Genomic DNA, 18,428 nt, shown 5'->3' with positions numbered 1-18,428 from the left:
CTTGTTTTCAAACGAAAAGCATAAATGTAGTGTAACCAGAATTTTATCTAATTGTGTTTCAATATTTTCGATTTTCACTAATATGTGAAATTAATTAAATATGTCCCCAAATATATGTTAGAGGCCAATTACATTGTAAAATCAACATCAGTTGTCCTTTCTCGATCCGAATACTGTTTGTGTAATATATCATATGTAAAGGCTTTATCGTTACAAACAAACTAACCAAAGCTTATTTTCATGCTATTATTTAATTGATATTTATTAGAAAGCCGATGCTTTTAAACAGTTCAACACAGATACACAAGAGACAAGAAACAGACCGTCAGGAAAAGCACAGTTAGCCATGAAAGACCGAAATAGGATGGATTTAGAGGTAGTATAAACATTGTATGCCGATAAATTAACACGTTTAAATTAATACAAATCTAGGGATGCATGTATAAATGAAAAACTTGTACACAGCATTTTAAAATAATAATACAAGCCGATTTTAATGCTGAACTATAAGAAATTGTGCTCACGAACGTTAATACATGTTTTTATGTAACATTTCGTTAAAATCTTGCATTATTACATTGATCAACACCAATAATTAACCAAATAACACAAATAACAAAACATTTTAGACAGAAAAAAAATACGCATTCTCATTACATCAAAACAGATTCAAATAAATAAATAAATTTGACAAAAAGGTTATTTACAGTGTGTCATACAATACAGTAAAGTTGTGGTATTAAATATATTTCCAATAGTTATTATCTTTAAAAAAAAAATGCTTTTGGAAGTGTCCTAGCAACGATTTTGAGCTCTAATCGAGACTTCTTCGGTACATTCTAGAATGCCACATTCTAATTCCATGGAATTGTTTTAGTTCCAGGGTCGATATTCTGGGTTCAGAACCGCCAGTCCTGTGTACGAGAAGTTCTCCTCCGTCAGTCTTTGCGTCCTGCAGTCCTTGGTGACTGAAAGCGTCGTTGTTGTATCCTCCAAAGATCCGTTTACTGAGATGGTAGGGTGAACTGCGCTTTCTGAGAGGGGTCTTTCTGTCAATCATTTTAAAAATGTTTTTTTTTACAATGAACATCCATATTAGGTAATTAATCAACACATAAGTACAGCCATATATTTCTGTATTTATCCTGTTTTTTTGGTTTTGCATTCAAGACATAGGCCTAGACCTTGGTACAAACGTGTCCTATTCCTTCAGTAGGCTATTTAGTGACAATCAAACCTTACTTGTGTGACTCTTCATGTGGCTCTTGAGTTCTGTCGCTTCTTGAAAGGTGCTTCTACACACGTCGCACGGGTAGGGTTTATCCTTGGCGTGGGTGCGCCTGACGTGACTGTCGTGCGCGGCGTGCGAAGCGAAGGCTTTCCCGCAGTGTTTACACTTGAACGGCCGCTCTCCGGAGTGCTGGCGGATGTGCGTGCGCAAAATGCTGGAGGCAGTAAAGGCCTAGAGTAGAGAACATAGACGTTTGAGTGACACTCGTAGAACTAGAGAAAACGCACTCAGTAGTTCTGATCATATTCAGGTAACTGACTTTTTCTACTTTCAACAACGCGACAGACTTTTCATGGCAATAAATACAAAATGGTACCCAGGCCTGACATTTGAGTCAATTCGATTTCAAAACAGGCTACCTTATCATTTGGAGATTTTTAAAACACTAGCAAGTAGATAACATTGTTAAACAGGGTTTTTGGGGTTAAACAACATGATTTAAGTAGGCTAGGCCTACATAAAAACCGAAGAGGAGGATCTCATATCCTACAAAACAACAAAGAAAACGTCTGTTCCTTTGAGAGCCGTAAATTCAGAGTGTAATCTCGGGGAGAGGGAGGAACAACAGGGCGGGTGTACATCTGGCGCTAATCACCATGGAAGTGTCTCGGTGGAGCGTGCCTGCAGGCTGCACGAGGAGACCATAACGAGGAGGCTCACGCCAAAATGCACCATTTAAAATGGGGGGGCTTCTAAAATGGTGAGCTCGAACTCCATCGGGGTCTGACCTCACACGCCCACTGAGGATTGTACACACTCTCTTCCAAGCTTACCTTGTTACAGTACACACACACACACACTCTCTCTCTCTCTTCCATGCTTACCGTGTTACGGCACACACACACACTCTCTCTTCCATGCTTACCGAGTTATGGTACACACACTCTCTTCCATGCTTACCTTGTTACAGTACACGCACTTGTAAGGGCGCTCTCCAGAGTGCACGCGCATGTGTTTGTTGAGACTGGAAGACTGAGAGAAACTCTTTCCGCACACTGAGCACTAGAAAGGAAGAGGAATTAAGGATGAGGAAATAGGGAGGGAGGGGGGGGGGGGGGGGGGGGTAAGGAAGGACTACAGTACCCTTCACTTATAGATTATTATCATCTTTTGAGACACAAAGAACATTTAAAAAAAAAAACAAAGATGGTGAGAAATAAAGACACAAGATGTGCAGGAGAAGTAAAAAAAATTATAGAAAAATAACTTAGGGGCTTCTAGAATGTAAGAGAAAAGTACTCTTCAGACCCCTTGACTTAATCCAAATTGTATTGTATTACAGAATGAATTCAAAATCAATTAAGTATATATTTTTCTCTCTCACCCATAATACCCCATAATGACAAAGTGAAAACATGTTTTTCGAAATTTTTGCTAATTTATTGAAACTTAAATACAGAAATATCTAATTTACATAAGTATTCACACCGCTGAGTCAATACTTTGTAGAAACACCTTCAGTGGTGATTACAGCTTTGAACCGTCTTGGGGATGTCTGTATCAGCTTTGAGTCGTCTTGGGTATGTCTGTATCAGCTTTGAGTCGTCTTGGGTATGTCTGTATCAGCTTTGAGTCATCTTGAGTATGTCTGTATCAGCTTTGAGTCGTCTTGGGTATGTCTGTATCAGCTTTGAGTCGTCTTGGGTATGTCTGTATCAGCTTTGAGTCGTCTTGGGTATGTCTGTATCAGCTTTGAGTCGTCTTGGGTATGTCTGTATCAGCTTTGAGTCATCTTGGGTATGTCTGTATCAGCTTTGAGTCATGTGGATTTGAGGATTTTCTCCCATTCTTCCTTGCAGATTTTTTTCAAGCTCTGTTAAGTTAAATGGAGAGCGGTGGTGAACAGCAATCTTCAAGTCTTTCCACAGATTTTCAATGGGATTCCCAGTCTAGACTTTTGCTGCAGCCATTCAAGGACTTTCACATTGTTGCTCTGAAGCCATTCCAGCGTTGCTTTGGCTGTGTGATTGGGGTTGGAACATAAATCTTCGCCTCAGTCTAAGGTCGCCCCAGTCTAAGGTCGCCCCAGTCTAAGGTCGCCCCAGTCTAAGGTCGCCCCAGTCTAAGGTCGCCCCAGTCTAAGGTCACCCCAGTCTAAGGTCATTTGCACTCTGAAGCAGGTTCTCGTCAAGGATTGGCTCCATTCATTGTTCCCTCCTTACCAGTCTCCCAGTCCCTGCTGCTGAAAAGTATCCCCATACCATAATGCAGCCACCACCATGCTTCACGGTAGGGAGGGTGTTAGTCGGGTGATGAGCTGTGCCTGGTTTTCTCCAGATAAAGTGCTTTCCATTCAGGCCAAAGAGTTACATTTTTGTCTCATCAGACCACAGAATCATTCATTCATGTGGATTTTTTTACAAACTCCAGGCGTGCTGTCATGTGCCTTTCTCTCAGGAGTGGCTTCCGACTGGCCACTCGCCCATAAAGCCCAGATTGGTGCAGCGCTGTAGAGATTGTTGTCTTTCTGGCATGTTCTCCCATCTCAACCAAGGGAACTCTGTAGTTCTGTCAGAGTGGTCATTGGGTTCTTTGTCCCCTGCCTGACCAAGGTCCTTCTTGCCCGGTTGCTCAGTCTGCTCGGACGGCCAGCTCTAGGCAGAGTCTGGGTAGTTCCATATTTGTTCCATTTCCCAATGATGCTCTTGGAAACTTTCAACACTCTAGAAATTATTTTATACCCTTCCCCCAGATATATGCCTCATCACAGTTCTATCTCAGAGATCTACAGACAGTTCCCTGGGCTTCATGGTTTAGTTCCTGCTCTGACATGCTCTGTCAACTGTAGGACCTTAGATAGACAGGTAATGTTTCTAAATCATGTCCAAACAATTTAATTGGCCACAGGTGACCTCCAATCATGTTGTAGTGGCATCTCAACGATGTTCGAAGGAAATTTGGATGCACCTGAGCTCAATTTGGACTGTCATAGCAAAGGGGTGTGAATACTTACGTACATGGAAATTATGTATTTCTGTATTTCAATACATTTGCAAACATAAAAAAAGAAAGAAAGTGTGTCCACTTAGTCATTATTGGGTATTGTGTGTAGATGGGTGAGAAAAAACAAACAATTGAATCCATTTTGAATTCAGGCTGTAACACAATAAAATGTAGAATAAATCAAAGGGTATGAATACTTTCTGAAGGCTCTGTATACCTTATGTGGTCGGTGTTTCTCGTGGACGTGTAGTATATGGATCCTCAATCGGTCTCTCTTCTCAAACGACCTGTTGCAGAGGTGGCACGGGAACTTCCGGTCGCCCTGGTCCACGCAGCGCGTGTACTTCAGATGCTTGTCTCTGTAGTATTGATAGGCGAACACTTTGCCACACCGATCACACTTAAAACCCTCTCCAGAATCTGAAATAGGAAAACATCAGGGAACGTCTTGGTAAATCGTAGTGGCGTCGTTGTTTCTAGAAATAAACACATTTGATACACTTATAGAATAGAATTAAGCAAAATCATACACGTGGTATACGGGCTGATATACCACGGCTGTCAGCCAATCAGCATTCAGGGCTCGAACCACCCAGTTTATATCAGAGAACGTAATGAGGCCCCAGTAGAGTGTATATGAATATATTAAACATGCAAATAGGTATGCGGGCCATATATGCCACCCACAAATGAAGTTCCCACTGGGAAAAATAAAATAATTATATTCTTTATGAACTGTCCTTACCTTCATGTGGAATCATGGTATTTCCCTCCTCCGGCGAGTCCTTCAGAGTGAGAGGAATCCCCAGGAACTGAACATAGCAGTCCCCGTACCAGACCAGTAGCTCCTGGCCCGGCTGGACCTCCTTACAGGCCTCGTAGAAGATCTGTCCTTTATTCTGTACCGCGATCAAGTTCTGCTCTTCTGGGAAGCGTGCGCACTTCACTAGGGACATCCAGTTACCGGACGAGCCCCGGCCGTCGACAAAGTGACTCAACCCGCCGTTCTTGAACACCTGGATCAACGACATGTTGTTGTTACACTCTTAGAATTTTTTCCCCTTATAGAACAAAAAATTGTTCTAATCGCTTGCTTCCTATATGGAACACCTATATTGAACCCTTTCACCACAGGGTTCTATATATGGAACACCTATATTGAACCCTTTCACCACAGGGTTCTATATATGGAACACCTATATAGAACCCTTTCACCACAGGGTTCTTTGATCAGAACCCCAAGGATGATTCATCACGGAACCAAAATTGCTTCTACACCTGCATTGCTTGCTGTTTAGGCTGGGTTTCTGTACAGCACTTTGTGATATCAGCTGATGTACGAAGGGCTTTATAAATACATTTGATTTGATTTTTATATAGAACCCTGTATGTTGCCATTTATGAATTATGGCTACTACTAATACATTTAAATATTTATAGCTAAGAATATAATATAATAAACAATTAAATAATGAATACCTGCATAGTTTTTTAGATGTTGTTGTCATTACATACCAACATAGTTGGGAAATATGTACTGGTGGACCGGGACGTATTTGTTTGTTTGAATGAGGGCCCATGACAATCCTGCTAACAAGTCTGGCTGACTTCTTTATGGACCAGTACAGTACGGCTTGTTGTTGTCTTACTGGTAGGCTTTTTGCAAGTTCAATCACTGTTCTCTTGCACGTTCATGCTTGAATGGCAGTTACATTTTGAATTGACCAATGGTTTTTATATAGAACCCTTTTTTTGTTTTTCATCTAAGAGTTTTTTACTTTCATTAAATATATTATTTTCTCTTGCTAGCATTTAGTTAGCAACAGCATGAGGTATGAACCTTGTTGTTTGCGGCTCCGACCTCGGCAACAATGTTGTAACATGTGAATTCGATCTCCCCTCTGCCATAGAGAGGTAACCTGTCGTTAGTTAGTCATTTTTTCTAACCTGGCGAAATCATACCAGCAGCATCATTAATATGGATATAAATGTCAAATGCAAAACAGCTCAAACCAAATGAAAAGGGAGCTAGTTAGCTGACATTTCACCAGCGTGATGTGACTGTGTTCGCTTTCTGTTAGCTGTTATTTGCTCAAATCCACATTGCACTCAGGGTAGGGATAGAACTCTCAAGGTCCTATATAGGCCTAACCTTTTTAAGTAAAGGGTTCTTTCATTTCGTCCAAAGAAGCAACATGTTCGATATTAGAACTCCAAAGAACATTTTCTTTCCCTAAGAGCGCATATGACTATTATACAGCACAGACGTTGATGTGGCTACAAATTGTTTAACTGCACAGGGGGTGATTTAATTGGAAATCAAGCATCTCCGTTTAGGCCCACATTTACGCACGAGTTTACTATTACGCACAGCTGGTTAATGGACAACATAAAACACAAAAGTAAAAAAAAAGAAAACGTTTATCTGACGATAAATAACACACACAAAATAAAGATCATATAATAACTGACCTCCCACATCAGCGTGTTGTCGTCATATGTTTTGATCTCGCTGGTATTGACCAGTTTCCCCTGAAATGGGCCGAACCGGGTTCCCTTGGTGACGGCGCTCTTCTCTGCGTAAACTCCGTAGTGGGACAAACTGCCGTAACTTGTCTGATGGATAGATAACCCTGTAAGTGACATTTAAAAACACGTTAAACTTAACACCCTTTTACAAGTTCACAGAGAGGGCGATAGCGAGAGAGAGAGATTACCTTCTGGAAGTCCAAGCGCCTCAGTTTCCAAGGTGAGTTGTTCGCTGTTGCAAACTGTTGAAGAGAATGTTGCTGGTGAATGATGCTGGTGAATGATGCTGGTCATCAATGGTGAACATTACAAATCAAACACAGACGGCTGACAATATGAGCTGGTTTCACAGACCTAGATGAAGCCTCCTGGAATTGACAGTTTGGTTTCATGATATAGGTAAACCATAAAGTCCCAGCTAGAAATACTGATTAATTATCCAGCCCCAAGTGGTTGTTGCATCTTTTTTTAAATTTTTTATTTAACATTTATTTAACTAGACAAGTCAGTTAAGAAAACATTCTTAACCGCCTACCGGGGAACTGCCTTGTTCAATAGGCAGAACGACAGATTTTTACCTTGTCAGCTCGGGGATTCGATCCAGCAACCTTTCGTTTACTGGCCCAATGGTCAAACCACTAGGCCACCAACCGCCCCGCATCTAACAACGTAAACTTCTTCCCGAACATACTTTTGGACAGCTGAAGCTAGCACACACATTTTCCTTGAATGAAATTAACTTTTGTAGTTTCGCCACCATTTCAAAAGGCTGTATCTGTCTACCTGAGTTCCCAAGCAGGGCTACTCCGGAGATGGCTTGGCCGGAATTCTGCTCCTGGCTCCGGGAATATCCATACAGCACCATGAAAAGGTCGTCCTCGCTGAAACTATAAGTGCGCGTTTTCTCTGGTGATAGTTCGGTTCCCCTGAGGTGGAATAAACTTTCTTTAGACGGTGAGGGAGCGGAGGACCTCTTGTTCGAGGCGGGACTGCTGAAGTCTGATAGGCCTACAGATAACGGGCCGGTGGCGTGCTCGGTCACCACCGCTGCCAGCTCCTCGTGCTTGGAGTAAATCGTGTGTCCCACTCCCGGCATCATCCGGTTGAAGTACGGGATGTGCGACACGTTAAAGATCTGCTCGTGAAGAACGTTAACGGCGGTGGCTTGGTGGCCGCCGTTGCCGAAGAACGAGGGTGTTCCGGTGGTGAAATTGAACGGCATGACTGCCTGGGTGTCGGTGACTAGCCGCCCCAGAGACTTGAGCGGGTGAAGGAGATGCTGAGAGCTCCTGAATATGTCCATGTAGTGGTGGGCTCCCGGTAGCGGGGCAGCGTAGTAACCCGAACCCCGGACAGGCTTGCTTTTGAGGGGGTTGGAGTGGAACGGCTTGTCCTTCACGGTGGGGATGCTGGATAGAGACATCACAGCAGGCGGGGGAGCAGAGCCAATCTGTGATGATTTGAATAGGAATAGTCGACGTTGTAGCGATTCGGCCTGGAGAGAGATGGAGGTGGAGAAATTTAGCTTTATTTCCAGCAATTACCTCAAATATTTTTCTCAATTTAAGTTTTATCTCTCAAGTTTATTTTCTAGATGATTATTTGAAGATTAATAAAGCAATTTCAAATAGGGAACATAATTAAATAAATTAGGCTACAATAATGGAATTTGGTAACGAACAAATTATGCATGCTTTTTAAAGGCCTATTTCCGCTCAAAATACATTTAAGAGAATACAATTAATTGTTGGCTAGTTTTTTTTTTTTTTTAAGTCATCAATATACTGTATTTCTGTCAAATCACAGGACTGCTGAACGAAATGCCAACATTGCTATACGCCTGAATCACAATATTCATGTCAATTAACGAAAGGAAAAGATTGTAATTTCAATTATCGCACAATATGAAAATATCTTAATTTGCTTTCACCTATTATTGGCTATTAGAATAATACAAAATCGTATTTCACCTATTCGCTATTAGCCGAATATAAATATTATATGGCTACAGCAATTTAACAAGATCGAATTTCTGCAGGAACGGATAGTTCCAAAATCTTAAAACGAATTATATTAAAAGTCATACACGTATTTTTCGTCACTTAACGTATTCCTAAATTTGAGAGCACTGATTTTTTAAAACCAAACTTACTGCGTTCACAGCACTTACAATCTACAATAAATATAAACAAACAGCCGTTTGGGCATTTTTTCCAGTTCGCAAAACACACAGTTGACGTTCGTCAATATCTTTAATTTGGTGCCTGAGCCTGCAGAATAAACTACTTTAAATTGGTGCTGGACTGTGCATCCCTGTAAACGAGCAGTATGAGTTGTAGGGGCCGTGGCCCCCCCGTCACAGGGCGGGTAGTGGGTGGGTGGTAGCCAGCAGTAACTGAGACAAATCAGGGTCATGACACCCAAATTAAAGAACACCAGGTCAGCGGTAGAGGTCAACATTAATGAAGCTATCGCAAGTCACAACTCCTTTAAAAAGCATTAGGGCGAGACCGGTTCAATGGCTATTAACAACCGGTTATAAGAGCGCTATAAATTGATCATTTCTGCATCAAATTGCCTATAGAAATAGTGAAGGAAAGTGATGAGAAATTATTTAAAATGTTGCCTAATTACATAGGTCAAAAGCGATTTTACACATAGCAATATAGTAATATTTTAAAGCAGTTACATTTTTTTTTGCGAAGGATCCATTTTAAAATCTGACTTACCTCAAAGGAGATTATTTATAAATCTGAAGTTCCCAATTTAAAGATTTTTGTTGTTGTTGTCCAAAGACAAAAACACGAATATTTGGCTACAAGTGTGTGCCGCTTTATCTTGCTGATAGAATCCTATGAGGGTAAAGTAGAGGAGCAACAGGAGCAGGTAGGATACCCTCCGTGTGCCTTTGTTGTTCCGGTGGATCTACTGAACTGAACGCTGTATACAGAACGGTTCATGGTACCGGACTCATAAAAAGGTCTCGAGATGCTGCACTCCTGCTATTGGTCAGAGAGTAGTTATGGTCACCCTGCTTGCGTCTCAAACCCCGGGAGGATTCCACCTTTTTTTACATTATAAACCCCCCGCGCGCACGCACACACACGCGAACACAATACCGCCTTATTGGCGTCATCAAAAATGTTTAAAATAAACGTGTCCCAAAACCAATATTCTGGTAGGCCCATTGGTAAGGCTACAGTTATCCCAAACCCCATTGAGAGAAACAACTCATTTAAAATCGAATGTCAACTCGATTTATGTCCCCTCATTACTTCTTTTCGATAAATTTAGATGGGGATGGTTAATTAAGATAATGATGATTGTAACGAAGCAGCCTATAAAACATTTGTTTTCTAAAAAAAAAAAAAAAAAGGTTTATGCTGAAATCCTATGTAGCCTAATATTTGATTATGTTGCTTGCTTGTAATCATTCCGAAATATTTAATTTAAATAAAAGTGACCGTAAATTGCTGTTATTATGCCACTGGAAAATAAATCTGTAAGTGTTTGAAGTACAAAACGAACAAATCGATTTAATGTTAGAACCATTAATAATTTAATCCTCATTCATTTACAAAACAGCATCACGCAAGAGCTGATAAAACGAACAATTCAAACAGGGCAATATGGAAACAGATGTGTGTTGATTTGTTAAACGGTTAAATAACGTTAGCACCACTAGCACCCATCCCAGTCACACTTCATTCCTTCCCCGTGTCCCAGTTACTCACAGTACTGAGTCGCATCGCAGCTGTACTAACGCATCGTCCAATCTAAACGCATCGTCCAAATAATCGTCCAATCTAACGCATGCGTTCAACAACTTGCAAAGTACGTGACAAACACTCAACGCAATTAACTTTCAATTACATCAATTTGAATAATATCTCCACTTTCAGGATCATCCTTCTTTTGGCATCTAAACACAAAACACAATCGTATTAAAAGTGTATTTGTTATACACACAGAGCATGTCATACTGTAGGCTACACAGTAAGACAACGAAGAGCTTCCTTGCAAACTCTCCCCTCAAACAGTGCAGTATCTATAAAAACACGATTCAATAATATAGCGGAACTAGATTAAAATGTTGCAGTAACAATTCTTTATTTACAATGGTATTATTCAACATCAAAATTGCAAATAGCATCAGCGAAGCCTTATTAGTTGACAACTTGCATATAACTGTGTTTAAACTTCTGCCGGCATATCTAACTTTTGCATAAAATGCTCCACACTAAAGATTACAAACGTTGACGCGTGAGTGACGGGTGGAACGAAGGAACAAACAGTGCGATGTTTCTTGTGAACAACACAGCTGGGAAATACATCTCAGAGCAGCGCGCAACACTGTAGGCTTTCTTTCTCCAGAAAGTTCATAGAATATATTACATATTGCTTCAATATCCCATTGCATCATCTTTTTTTTCTTCCATATAGCAGACTGACAACAGTTGGGGGAGAGGGGTATGAAATTATACAAATAATACAGCCTTCAACCAATCACAGATAAGAAAGAGAGAGACTGCTTGTCTCAGCAACTGAGATGTGTTGATCAATGATGCCCCCCCCCCCATTCAATAATGTACATATTCACAATACAAATATGATACAGATAGCTTTAAAATATACAAGGAGAACAGACAATCTAAGGCAATATGCTAGTTTTTTTTTTTTTTTAGCATTTCAAGGGTTCTTGCATTTTTAGCTCTAAGAAAACTGGCAGACAATACAAAAACAGGGCATTTAAAAAAAAAATCTCCCAAATTAAAAGGTATAGAGAGGAATTATTTTGTTGTAAATTGATTTATATTCACTGCCTGTATGATATTTTTTTTGAGGGGCAAAAAAAGGTTGTTTTGCGCCAAGTCCTGATATAAATGCTTTTTAAAAAAAAGCATTACCTCATGGCTTATATTCATTTCAAAATCTTAACACTCTTTGGAAATTGGCAGAGGGGTGGTGATAAGAGGGATTTCTTTAGAATTGGCTATTCTTTAAAAAAATGTAAGTCAATTCTCAGCAATGACATCCAGCTTTTATCAAAAAACTGTGATCGACAGTGATACATCTCGACAAATCGTGATCAATCAATCGATCGTACAGCAAAACAGAGGAAATACAGCGTTTAAATTCTGAGACAGGGCCCATAACATAGAACTATACATAAGAGTCACTGAATACTAGGACCCGTATGCCTCATACAGACAAAGTGTTACTGTACCTCAGTGTTCAAAAGGGACTGCTAGCCCAAAGTACAGTATTCAGAAATCATCTGAGAGAAGGAGTGTTGATCTCAGATCAGGTCCCCCTACCCCCCCTCACTTGTCTTTTCATTATAATATAAAAGGCTAAACCGATCCGGATTTATGAATACGGACCCTGATCTGTGATCAGCTTTCTCCCTCCTGACCCAAACTGTTAACAATAAGGGAAATAAAAGAACACCTAAAAACTGTTCTCAGACCAGGTCTTATGAGTAACTTCAGGTTTGGGCAGTTCCAGAACTAACAATCCACTGAGAATAGTATTTTTTTTACAGCTTCCCACAGTAGTGGGCTTGTATCCCCAATGGGATCCTATTCCATATGTAGTGCACTACTTTTGACCAATGCCCATAGGGCTCGATATAAGGAAAAAGGGTGTCATCTGAATCGCAGCTTTTCCAGTCTATTCTGATCCGAGGTCAGCCATGACAATACATTCAGTTTATCTCAGATCCCACATCAAATACACTTTTTTTTTAATGCTGTACACACACACACACACACACACACACACACACACACTGCACTTTGTCACACACACACACACTGCACTTTGTCTCACACACACACACACACACACACACACACACACACACACACACACACACACACACACACACACACACACACACACACACACACACACTGCAATCTCTCCTCACATACAGACAGTCACACACTACGAGGTGGCGTTGCATGTTTCTCTGAGGGTGATGGACTATCATACTGTCTGGGCTGCCGATAAACCCTTTACCCTCTTCAGCAGGGGTGGATTCAGCTGTTTGGGGGCCTGTTTCATTTGACACTGATGAAACACAGCCAAGTCCGCCTCTGTCCTTCATCATCAATGTAACGAAAGGCTGGTAGAATTCATAACCCCATTTACACGGCATGGGATATTTGGCTTGTCCTCCATAGTAATGTCTGGCTTATTATCATAAGTAATGTCAACATTGCTAGCGTGAGCACCAGTCTGTTTGTGCCATCATGCCAACTCCTTGTCACTAATGGTCATGCCAAGTTGAGTTGACGATGATAACAATGGAGTAAGCAAGAACACAATCATACGGGGACCAGGCTGCAGCATTTCAGGATTGGTGGAAAGATGTAGTTATGAGGTCTGACTGTGACGCAACAAAGGATCTACAGTGACCATAATATGATGTCATTATACCCGTTAGAGGGGCGAGGGAAAATGATGTCATTATGCCTGCTAGAGGGGCGAGGGGATATGATGTCATTATACCTGCTAGAGGGGCGAGGGAATATGATGTCATTATACCTGCAAGAGGGGCGAGGGAATATGATGTCATTATACCTGCTAGAGGGGCGAGGGAATATGATGTCATTATACCTGCTAGAGGGGCGAGGGAATATGATGTCATTATACCTGCTAGAGGGGCGAGGGAATATGATGTCATTATACCTGTTACAGCGGCGAGGGAATGATGTCATTATACCCGTTACAGGGGCGAGGTAATATGATGTCACTTTACCCGTTACAGGGGCGAGGGAATATGATGTCACTATACCCGTTACAGGGGCGAGGGAATATGATGCCAGAGGGCTCTGGTTAAAAGTATGTAGGGCATGGTGTTCCATTTAGGATGCACCCTGTGTGTTACCATGAGGGGTATTAAGGCTCACCACCACACTCTCTCCCCATCTACACTGCTGCTGCATCCTCTGCCATGAACGTATCATTTGGATTAGAGAGATTTAAAAAAAAAAATATATATATATAAACTGAAATAAAAAATGAGCAGTGTTTTAATTTCCGACAGACCGCAGAGCAAACAATGTGTTTCCAGGAAAGAATCTGCACAACAAAACAAAATCAAAACGTAAGATTCTGAAGTAATTGTTATTGCTTGTTTACGTACATCACACTGACGGACCAGAGCAGTTTGTCCTGGCTTTCTATTGTGGTGCTAGCTATACGCTCAAGGCTGAGAAGCAAGCGATAATCTGTACACTGTATACATAGCCCCCACCCCTCAGGCATACCTACCTACTTACACCCCGCAATAGAGCCTGGGTGAAGGCTCCTCTCCTGTACCGTATCAATGACTCTGACAAGGTCAGACTCTCCTCTTCTCAAACAAACACATAAAACACCGCTCTGCTTTTACAGCCAATAAAGACCAGACAGGGCAAAAGAAGAGAAAAGGCCCAAATCAATAGGGAAATCTGTCTTAACTGGTACAGTGTGTACAATCTGTCTGTTAACTGGTACAGTATGTACAATCTGTCTGTTGTTAACTGGTACAGTATGTACAATCTGTCTGTTGTTAACTGGTACAGTATGTACAATCTGTCTGTTGTTAACTGGTACAGTATGTACAATCTGTCTGTTAACTGGTACAGTATGTACAATCTGTCTGTTGTTAACTGGTACAGTGTGTACAATCTGTCTGTCGTTAACTGGTACAGTATGTACAATCTGTATGTTAACTGGTACAGTATGTACAATCTGTCTGTTAACTGGTACAGTATGTACAATCTGTATGTTAACTGGTACAGTATGTACAATCTGTCTGTTAACAGGTACAGTATGTACAATCTGTCTGTTGTTAACTGGTACAGTATGTACAATCTGTCTGTCGTTAACTGGTACAGTATGTACAATCTGTCTGTTGTTAACTGGTACAGTATGTACAATCTGTCTGTTGTTAACTGGTACAGTATGTACAATCTGTCTATTGTTAACTGGTACAGTGTGTACAATCTGTCTGTTAACTGGTACAGTATGTACAATCTGTCTGTTAACTGGTACAGTATGTACAATCTGTCTGTTAACTGGTACAGTATGTACAATCTGTATGTTGTTAACTGGTACAGTATGTACAATCTGTATGTTGTTAACTGGTACAGTATGTACAATCTGTCTGTTAACTGGTACAGTATGTACAATCTGTCTGTTAACTGGTACAGTGTGTACAATCTGTCTGTTAACTGGTACAGTATGTACAATCTGTCTGTTAACTGGTACAGTATGTACAATCTGTCTGTTAACTGGTACAGTATGTACAATCTGTATGTTGTTAACTGGTACAGTATGTACAATCTGTATGTTGTTAACTGGTACAGTATGTACAATCTGTCTGTTAACTGGTACAGTATGTACAATCTGTCTGTTAACTGGTACAGTGTGTACAATCTGTCTGTTAACTGGTACAGTATGTACAATCTGTATGTTGTTAACTGGTACAGTATGTACAATCTGTCTGTTAACTGGTACAGTATGTACAATCTGTCTGTCGTTAACTGGTACAGTGTGTACAATCTGTCTGTTAACTGGTACAGTGTGTACAATCTGTCTGTCGTTAACTGGTACAGTGTGTACAATCTGTCTGTTAACTGGTACAGTATGTACAATCTGTCTGTTTCTGTTGTCTTCAACCACATGATGTAATTCAACAACCTCTGATGAAACTACTGAACCAAAGTCAAATCCGTAATATTTCAATGTGATAGACTATAGTAGTCTTTACAGAAAGAGTTTAACCGCCGAGTTTAAAACGATACAAAGTGCCTCTTTTTTACGCACTTTCACCACATTAGAAAACGTCTTGTTGTTTGCTACGATAATAAAGAAATCATCTAAGATAATTTAAAAAAATCTAAAACACAAAAATAAAACTTAATTTAATAAACTATAAACCTCTTGACTAAATTAGTCTAATTATCATACAAAGCATAATTTCAGCCAAACCAATAATCTGCAGTGTTTAAAAAAAAAAACATTTGTCTTTATCCTACACATCTGTAGTCATCATCATCATCACCATCATCATCACCATCCGGAAAACAAAAACAAACAGCGAAAAGGCAAAAATGGCTGAAATTAGTTGGCTGCTCCGCTCCCGTCCTCCAGAATTCAAAAGTAAACGTTGAGAGTCAGTTTGATGCCATTGTGGAACATGAGAGGAATGTTCTAGAACATCAGAGGGATCAGGAAAAATATATATAAATTGTTTGAGATGAGATCAGATTGCAAAATGGCCACTGTCCATAGAGAGGAATACATTCATCTGACGAGGATCCCACCGCTGCCACCAGTACTCAGTCAGTCAAACCAGAGGGGGAGGGGCCAACTTAGAGGGGCGTACAGTAGGTCAACCCAGAGGGGGAGGGGACAACTTAGAGGGGGGAGGGGCGTACAGTCAGTCAACCCAGGCGGGGGAGGGGGGGGCTCCACAGGGCCTACCCAGAGGGGGTGGGCCTCCAGGCAGATGGGGAGGGGCCTACAGTCAATCAACCCATAGGGGGAGGGACCTACAATAGAGGGGGAGGGGCCTACAGTAAGTCACACTACGGTGAATGCAGCTGGACAGAGACAGGCTGGCTCACGGGTTCTCCTTTAAGGAGGGGTTAGGCGTTTTAGGGTTGCCTCCCTCGTCCCTGTGTACTGCTTTCCTTTCAACCAGGGCCCTATATAGGCAACAGGGTGCCATTTGGAACACGTCAAAAAGTCCAATCTTTCCTCCATCCCCCCACTCTCCTTGGGTCCTGGGTGAGCCCCCCCCCCCCCCCCCCCTCAGTAGGGATAGATGTGAGGAACACTTTATGCCAGGTGGGTGAAGTCAGAGGTCAGGCTTGGTTGGGCAGAGCTGGGTCAGGGCACTGCCAGGTTCACTCAAAGAGCCGTTGGTAGATTGGTTGGGTGGTTGAAGATGAACCAGCGAGCTCATTGGATCCTGGGTGTTAGCATTAAGGTGCTGGTTGGCTACACGCTCCACCAGGGTCAGCAGTATTTCTGTAAACAGATGAAGACAAAGAGAGTTCTTTCAGATACACATTTAACATACATTACCAGTCAAACGGTTTGACACACCTACTCACATTCAAGAGTTTTTCTTTATTTTTTACTATTATCTACATTGTAAACTCAGCAAAAAAAGAAACATCCCTTTTTCAGGACCCTGTCTTTCAAAGATAATTTGTAAAAATCCAAAAATAACTTCACAGATCTTCATTGTAAAGGGTTTAAACACTGTTTCCCCATGCTTGTTCAATGAACCATAAACAATTAATGAACATACACCTGTGGAACAGTCGTTAAGACACGAACAGCTTACAGACAGTAGGCAATTAAGGTCACAGTTATGAAAACCTAGGACACTAAAGAGGCCTTTCTACTGACTCTGAAAAACACCAAAAGAAAGATGCCCAGGGTCCCTGCTCATCTGCGTGAACATGAATTGGGCATGCTGCAAGGAGGCATGAGGACTGCAGATGTGGTCAGGGCAATAAATTGCAATGCCCGTACTTTGAGATGCCTAAGACAGCGCTACAGGGAGACAAGACAGACAGCTGATCGTCCTCGCAGTGGCAGACCACGTGTAACAACACCTGCACAGGATCGGTACATCCGAACATCACACGTGCGGGACAGGTACAGGATGGCAACAACAACTGCCCGAGTTACACCAGGAACGCACAATCCCTCCATCAGTGCTCAGACTGTCCGCAATAGGCTGAGAGAGGCTGGACTGAGGGCTTGTAGGCCTGTTGTAAGGCAGGTCCTCACCAGACATCACCGGCAGCAGCGGGCACAAACCCACTGTCGCTGGACCAGACAGGACTGGCAAAAAGTGCTCTTCACTGACGAGTCGCAGTTTTGTCTCACCGGGGGTGATGGTCGGATTCGCGTTTATCGTCGAAGGAATGAGCGTTACACCGAGGCCTGTATTCTGGAGCGGGATCGATTTGGATGTGGAGGGTCCGTCATGGTCTGGGGCGGTGTGTCACAACATCATCGGACTGAGCTTGTTGTCATTGCAGGCAATCTCAATATTGTGCGTTACAGGGAAGACATCCTCCTCCCTCATGTGGTACCCGTCCTGCAGGCTCATCCTGACATGACCCTCCAGCATGACAATGCCACCAGCCATACTGCTCGTTCTGTGCGTGATCTCCTGCAAGACAGGAAAGTCAGTGTCCTGCCATGGCCAGCAAAGTGCCCGGATCTCAATCCCAGTGAGCACGTCTGGGACCTGTTGGATCGGAGGGCGAGGGCTAGGGCCATTCCCCCCAGAAATGTCCGGAAACTTGCAGGTGGCTTGGTGGAAGAGTGGGGTAACATCTCACAGCAAGAACCGGCAAATCTGGTGCAGTCCATGAGGAGGAGATGCACTGCAGTACTTAATGCAGCTGGTGGCCACACCAGATATTGACTGTTATTTTGATTTTGACCCCCCCCTTTGTTCAGGGACACATTATTCCATTTCTGTTAGTCACATGTCTGTGGAACTTGTTCAGTTTATGACTCAGTTGTTGAATCTTATGTTCATACAAATATTTACACATGTTAAGTTTGCTGAAAGTAAACGCAGTTGACAAAGAGAGGACTTTTTTTGTTGCTTTTTTTAGAATAATAGTGAAGACATCAA

At 41.8% G+C, this 18,428-nt stretch overlaps 2 protein-coding genes across 5 annotated transcripts in view; both read right to left on the bottom strand.

The window, feature by feature from the left end:
- Positions 1-235: 235 nt before the first annotated feature.
- On the bottom strand, positions 236-8,246 carry LOC139531479 (PR domain zinc finger protein 14-like). The gene is made up of 8 exons (XM_071327956.1): positions 7,547-8,246; positions 6,952-7,005; positions 6,707-6,867; positions 4,980-5,250; positions 4,452-4,654; positions 2,192-2,293; positions 1,243-1,462; positions 236-1,049 (listed from the first exon to the last, which is right to left on the bottom strand). The coding sequence occupies exons 1-8, from the start codon at positions 8,184-8,186 to the stop codon at positions 874-876; spliced, it is 1,827 nt and encodes a 608-aa protein (XP_071184057.1). The 5' UTR covers positions 8,187-8,246; the 3' UTR covers positions 236-873.
- A 4,068-nt stretch (positions 8,247-12,314) lies between these two features.
- Positions 12,315-18,428, bottom strand: part of LOC139531480 (nuclear receptor coactivator 2-like) — a 192,283-nt gene continuing 186,169 nt past the window's right edge. For all 4 annotated transcript variants that reach the window (XM_071327957.1, XM_071327959.1, XM_071327960.1 and 1 more), the window contains one exon: positions 12,315-16,792. In XM_071327957.1, coding sequence (XP_071184058.1) covers positions 16,781-16,792 — 12 coding nt within the window. In that variant the 3' untranslated portion in view covers positions 12,315-16,780. The remainder of the gene's footprint in view (positions 16,793-18,428) is intronic.

Source organism: Salvelinus alpinus, chromosome 10 (assembly GCF_045679555.1).
Source record: "Salvelinus alpinus chromosome 10, SLU_Salpinus.1, whole genome shotgun sequence".
NCBI classification, from domain to species: Eukaryota; Metazoa; Chordata; class Actinopteri; order Salmoniformes; family Salmonidae; genus Salvelinus; species Salvelinus alpinus.
The sequence above is the reverse complement of the archived record's forward strand: the minus strand, read 5'-3'. Positions and strand labels throughout refer to the sequence as shown.

Excerpts from the sequence above, each read along its gene's own strand:
- LOC139531479 (XM_071327956.1), bottom strand. The coding sequence starts at position 8,186 with ATGTCTCTATCCAGCATCCCCACCGTGAAGGACAAGCCGTTCCACTCC. Across the intron at positions 7,006-7,546 it reads AGCCCTGCTTGGGAACTCAG|TTTGCAACAGCGAACAACTC; the intron begins GTAGACAGATAC and ends TCTCTTCAACAG. Across the intron at positions 2,294-4,451 it reads AGAAACACCGACCACATAAG|TGCTCAGTGTGCGGAAAGAG; the intron begins GTATACAGAGCC and ends CTTCCTTTCTAG.